The sequence below is a fragment of the Etheostoma spectabile genome, chromosome 19 (assembly GCF_008692095.1).
Source record: "Etheostoma spectabile isolate EspeVRDwgs_2016 chromosome 19, UIUC_Espe_1.0, whole genome shotgun sequence".
Classification (NCBI taxonomy): domain Eukaryota; kingdom Metazoa; phylum Chordata; class Actinopteri; order Perciformes; family Percidae; genus Etheostoma; species Etheostoma spectabile.
Window position 1 is genome coordinate 13255393 of NC_045751.1, and position 6471 is coordinate 13261863.

At 37.9% G+C, this 6471-nt stretch overlaps 2 protein-coding genes across 4 annotated transcripts in view; one reads left to right on the forward strand and one right to left on the reverse strand.

Moving 5' to 3' along the window:
* The first annotated feature begins 1156 nt into the window (after nucleotides 1-1156).
* txnb (thioredoxin b) lies at nucleotides 1157-4629 on the forward strand. The gene is made up of 5 exons (XM_032544147.1): nucleotides 1157-1400; nucleotides 2487-2591; nucleotides 2792-2857; nucleotides 3730-3795; nucleotides 4336-4629. Exons 1-5 carry the CDS (start codon nucleotides 1377-1379, stop codon nucleotides 4399-4401), a joined length of 327 nt encoding a protein of 108 aa, XP_032400038.1. The 5' UTR covers nucleotides 1157-1376; the 3' UTR covers nucleotides 4402-4629.
* Nucleotides 4483-6471, reverse strand: part of svep1 (sushi, von Willebrand factor type A, EGF and pentraxin domain containing 1) — a 95983-nt gene continuing 93994 nt past the window's right edge. For all 3 annotated transcript variants that reach the window (XM_032544083.1, XM_032544082.1, XM_032544084.1), the window contains one exon: nucleotides 4483-5092. In XM_032544083.1, the coding sequence (XP_032399974.1) occupies nucleotides 5062-5092 (31 nt within the window). In that variant the 3' untranslated portion in view covers nucleotides 4483-5061. The remainder of the gene's footprint in view (nucleotides 5093-6471) is intronic.

A 6471-nucleotide genomic window follows, 5' to 3' on the forward strand; every position in this document is an offset into this window, starting at 1 on the left:
TTTTTTAGACATTAATTTTTAGACATTAAGTTGATTTGTTGAGTTGCCATACCTCCAGGAGGAGTAGTACTTGTTATGCCTTATATTGACACAGGCTCCATTGCCCAATCCCAAAATTACACTTACCAGTGAAGACGCTCTGGGGCAGAGTTTAATGCTCAAATTATTAAAATAATGTTGATAATAATGATGCTGGAAAAGTGTTTCATGTCCACCAAAAAATACAGGGAGTTAAAAAAAAAATAACCTCAAAGGGACAAAATATTACTGGTCTGTGGTCTAATATATAAGCTTTTTTTGTGAACATACATCAAGTAAATTAAAAGCTACACTGTATGACAAGTCTCACTACTAGTTGAGGGATTGATTCACAGGCAGGTATGCGAATCCTTAAAATCTAGTGTCTGGAAATCTAAAAGTATCAGATTAGGTTCAGTTTTATAAATTTAGTTGGTGTAGAGGCAACATCAAATGCGAATCCCAGCTTGTTGGAAATAACCGAATTGTTAATACTAGTTTAGACCACATATTTGGAAATAGTTCCACAAAATATATGGGAAGGTTGAAAAAATGAAGGAGGAGAGATGACGTAAGCCTGGAAAATCACTTTCGGGATTACTTCACTGGAATTGAGCCGCGCTGACTCAGTCGTTTACGGTAAAACGAGAATTTGTCAAGTCATTGTGACTTGAATTACTATTAACCTCTTTCCCTGCAATTATTGAAATATTACTTATAGGAGATAGATAACAAAATGTACAATAACTTATATCATACAAAATAATATCAATTGAGGTTATTAAAATACAAATTATATAAAAATAGACTATAGTACGTCGATGTCAACAGATTAATTCAGCTTTATCTCTAGATTGACTGTTCATCATAACGATTACAAAACATGCAGAAGCACTAATGGACAGGGAGACAAAATGGAACATTATTATATTCAAGTACCATAGTTGGGCTGATAATAAAAATGGCAACACCCACCATCATTTTTGGACATAAAGCAACAACAAAAAATGTAAATATTACGTCGCTGAACCTTCAAAATAAACATAGCCTAGTTATTAGGAAAAACTTTGCAATGCATCATATAGAATCAAATTTGATAGTCAAATGTGTACGACATAAATATGCCGTTAAAGCATATTTCACAGTCCCAGCACAAACCCATCGCCTCCACGCCGTGTAACGATGACAACAACTTTTATTTTTAAAAGCACACATTGACTTCCGCTGAGGTGTGGCCTGCGGTTGAGTAGTTTGACGCAGCTGCGATAAAAACGCGGAGTGTCTCCTTGAAAAAAAAGGATTCCAAACTTATCCGCTGGTCGTCGTTCAGCTCGAGGAACTGTCACTCAACAGCTATCATGGTTCGCAGTGTGGAAAACCTCGTAAGTTGTGTCATGTTTTTTTTATTTTTTTATCCAGCTTTGGTCGTTTACCGTTGTGGCAAGTCGCCATTGTAACACGTTAGTAGATGGATTTAGCTTCCCCCGACCGGGACCCCTCCCTTCACCCAGTCGCTATAGTTTTATTTTTTATGATTTTGTTAGTTGACTGAGAGCTTGATAACAACCCCCTATGCTGGCTTAGCTAATATTCAGGGTAAAGCTATAGGCACCGATTCCGTTGACTGGGTGAGTCAGCGTGAATTACATTGGGTTGAAACGTGCCGCCGACGCCGCCGCCACCATGTGGACTTTGCCATCTTGTAGGGTTTTTCCCAGCACAGATGAGTTTTTGGCGCCCCAAAGAGGTTTTTGTCAGCACCAAAGGAAAACCAACACGTCTTTGACTTCCAGTAGTCGTTGAAGCTAGATAGGTCGAGAGAAAAGCGGCTGTGGGCTAACGTACACTTTATAGGACGTGGGGATGAAGTGTTTGATGCTCAAAATGTCCTGGGGAGGACCCCCTGAATATATGCCCCCCCCCCTCGAAGGAGCTAATTAATTAATTTGATTTAGATTAATAAACTTTTTTTTTTTTTTTTTAAATAGTCTTTGACTATAGGGGGAAAACCCTTACCCTTGGAGACAAGTCGGTTGCGGTGGAGACGCTTATGGTCCGGATGCTTTGGACGCTAATTTATGGAACTAGCTAATGCTGCATAATCTCAACGTGACGTCATGAGTTAGGCTGTAATGGAGGCCAACAGTTGCGGGTAGTTGGAGCTGTACGTTAGCAACTTGTAGCTGGGTGTCTTTCTGGATGCTCGGGTGGGGTCTGTAATGTAACGTTAGGCTACTGTCTGGTTTAGGTAACTGTATACATATTTGTGTAAGGATAATAACTTTATGATCTAATGTCGTGGTTTTATAAGGGAAAGCTTGTCTTATATCAACTTGGCACCTGTCCAGGTCACTGCACTTCCTTTTTAAATGTAGCTGGCTGCTAGCTATAAAGAGTGAATAACTGAGTCCATCACAGCTTGATCAAAACAAGTTCCAAACGTTGTTTCCTGTTTTCATTTCCTGTAGGCCGAGTTTAAAGCCATCCTGGCGGAAGCTGGAGACAAGCTGGTAGTGGTGGACTTCACGGCCACCTGGTGTGGCCCCTGTAAACAGATTGCCCCAGCATTTGAAGTAAGTGAATGATTAACTGAATGAAATATTTTTGTAATGGTTGGAAAGAGGAAAAGCAAAGTAAGATCATCATATTTTTTTTCATACTCAACAATGCTCCACCAAAAAAAATTGGAACAGAAATACAATATTATATCCTTTCCTCACAATCATATGCTCACTGAGCATCACTCCTAAAGTTTCTCCTTCTTCTTTTGCAGAAAGAGTCAAAAGACTCTGCGAACAAGAATGTGATTTTCTTGAAGGTGGACGTGGATGAGGCTGAGGTAAGTGTTTTTATTCCTATTTAGTTTTAAACCTGAAGCACCAATAGTTTTACCACAACTGCTGCTAGTACAGAGATCACCAACACGTAACAGCATACGTAAAGTGGCTCTCTACATAACATCAACCGTGGTTCATAAAGCATCTAGATGCACAAAATATCAGGGGAGGGAGAGAGAGAGAGAAGACAACAAGTAATTTAAAGGATACAACTCAAATAAAATATAAGTGAGCAAAGCTTTTTAACCAAATTGCTCATAATCTTTATTTTAAAGATACTGTTGAGTTCAGGTAGAGATAATTATGGACTGTTTAAAGTTGCATGTGTCAAATTAATATTGTTTCCAGTTTTACACAACAAGTTTCTTGATGATAAATTCTGATAACTGATAAATACACCTATTGGAACAGGTGCCAGCTTACTCCTGTAACCTTCTCTACAAAGCACAGCTGCTGTGGTACTTATGTATGGTTAAACAAATAAAACATGTACTGCAGGTTGGTACAGAAAACAGACGAGCAATACTTTGTGAAACACACAAGGCCGTAAAGATGGAGGGAGTGGCTCAGGTGTCCACTTCAGACTGACTCAAAATGTTCCTGTTTGCAGTCTTCTAACTAAACAAATCCAGTCTAGCAGCATTTCACAAGTTGAGTAAACCAGTTCTGGCTTGAGTGTGTACAATATCGATTTTAATCTGATTTAATCCCTGTATTCACAATATGTTTATTTCTTCTTTTTAAAGAAGACAATAGTCTTGACCTTACAGCTCCTGGTCGGTCCACATCATCTATAGCCTTGCATGTTGGCTCAGTCGTCCATCAGGGCACAGCTCCGTCCATCTATCTAACTGTTCCTTTTTGCTCTTTTTAGGATGTGAGCGCACACTGCAAGATTAACTGCATGCCTACATTCATGTTTTTCAAGAATGGAGAAAAGGTAAAAAAGGACAATATACAGTAATTATGAGAAATTCTATATCGCAACAGTTGCCCATTTACACACAGCAGATATGGGGCAACACATTCCTTCACTCAGTCATGTTTCTGGCCACCTGATGAATTTCAGTGAAATATTGACTCTCAACAACCGCTCAGAATTGGTCTCGATCAGCTCCTGAAAGACGAGTCTCTTTAGCTACTAAATGCTCAACTTCCTTCAGAAGCTAGTCGCTAACTGTCTGGTTTTCTGCTGAGGCTGATAAACCTCCTGCAAGAACCAGTCAGACGGGCAGATTGGTAAACGGCTTGTTGTACGAGACTTCTAAGAGAATTTCCTGCATTAATTTATTTTCTCCAAAATAATCTTTGCGTGCAAACGGAATTCACAATTAGCACAGAGCTGGTGTACAAATGTTGAACTAAGAATTATAATTCCCAAATCAGAATTTTGTTTTAAAATTAAATTTAGTCCTATTTTATTTGAATACGGTACCGTTGTGATATTTCTTTAACCCCTCCGGTCTGTTCTGTCTTTCAGGTGGACGAGTTCTCTGGTGCTAATATAAATACACTGATGGAGAAACTGTCTGCTTTGAGAACATAAAGTCCCACCGACCAATCCCCACACACACACACACCCTCATTGTATAAACCACAGTAGTAGTAGTACTGTTGTCCTTTGTACATGCCTGAGAAATTCTAGTTTCATGTACAATACCAACCACGTCTTCTATTCCACACAAACAAAATGGGTGACACACTCTAGTCTTGTCAATTTTGTGTATGTATTTACTGTCGCAACCGAAATTTGATTAAAACCTGATGAACACTTTTTAATTCTGTTTTATATGAGCTTTGCTCCTGACTGCCTTTCTTTGTGTTCAAGGTGGATTTAATAAAAGACTAAAGTAACTTTGTATGTGTCTAATTCCTATTTGACACATTACACAACCCCTTGCTCTAAGAACCAATCTGATTTTTAAAAAGGGCATTTAATGGTATTTATGCTTTAATAAAAATGTGAGAATAGTTTACACATATACATTGGACAATCCCATCAATAGTTTTTACACATCATACAAGTATATAGCAGCATATGTTTAATACTGTTGAGTCTCTATATGAAAAAATACAGCTTTATTTTACAAAATGGTTCTGGCTTTGCCTTTGCAGAGAGATGAGAATGAATGGTTTACAAGTGTAACAGTTAAATAAATCAAATTCCCTTCGTAAGACGATTCACATGGAGCAGAGTGGAAGCTTTTTAGAAGTGATAGTATCCCGATTTCCGTTTCCTGCAAAGAGAAGGAGAAACAGGCGACATGCATCAAATTCAAGCTTGGTCTGTGTTCCTGTTAGTCTGAAGAAAGTGGACTAAAACACTATGTAAGAAAACTTTTACTGTATATTGAGGATGAGTGTAAGAACCCATGAAATTAAATTGGACTAATACTGAAAGGTCATTTGTGCTACAGATTAATGTCTTTTCTTTGTCATTTTATTACATTTTTTTAAGTAAATGTTGCTACCCATCCCCTCTATATCACCCTTCTATTCTCAGAAGTATGCTTGTTTTGCAAGTTAAGATGACATCTAACCACAACCAAACAGAATCTGTGGAATTGTATTCTTCCAGTTTCCAGATCCGGCGCACTGTTTATCTTAGGAAACTACAGAGACCACGTAACGTGCACACTAGTACCCAAGTTTGTCTTGCCCTAATTTTGGTCATGTTCGTAATAGGAATTTCACATCATGTTTGTAATAGGATGTTCCATGTATACATGATTCAGCCATTATCCAGGTGTGTCTTTGACATCCAGCCAGTTACTGAGCAGTCTGAACTTGATTTGCCAGATTTGGCATCTCCATTTGATCACCAGTAATGGAAGACAAGATTGATAGTAATGCTTATCCTTTGCATTTACGGCTCAAAGTTTCACTTCCATTTTAACATGTGATGTATAGCTATATTACACAGTATCATATCTTGTATTACACTAACTAAACTTTGTGGAACTTGAGTTGAGGACACACTTGCACATGACAGGTCAGGTTTGTATTGTACATGCTGCAGTATCTTGGTTTCTTTTGGAGTATTCAAGATGGTGCAGTATTCAAGTTTCTCAAAACCAGGATAAGAGCTTATTCCAGGTAAACCCTAATTTCACAAAGGTAACCTGTAACCAAGTTTTACTATTAGTTTGTATGATATACAGTCACAGTAAGGCAAAATAAGTTAGATTTTTACTAGTGCTGTCAAACAATTAAAATATTTAATCGCATTAATATTGTAGTTAACTCGCAATTAATCATACATCTTTATCTATTCTAAATGTCCCTTAATTTCTTTTTGTCCCATTATCTTTTCTCATTTTAATGCTCTTATCAACATGGATAAGTGGATCGCCTTGCTTTGTGCAAATGTTTTTTTTATTTAAACAACATTGGCATATAACCTACTGTAGTGTTCAATCTCACACGTAACATTCTCACTTGGAGCAAATAATCTCACACACAGTGTGACACTGTACATCAATGAAAGGGTCAATAAAACCATTTGGCAACTTTTAAAAAGTAAACTTTCCATTCAGAATCTTACTGGCATCCATTTTGGCGTCTCGCACTCGCCACCCATTTAAAACGTAACGTTACTACTCTTTGGCCGGCTCGC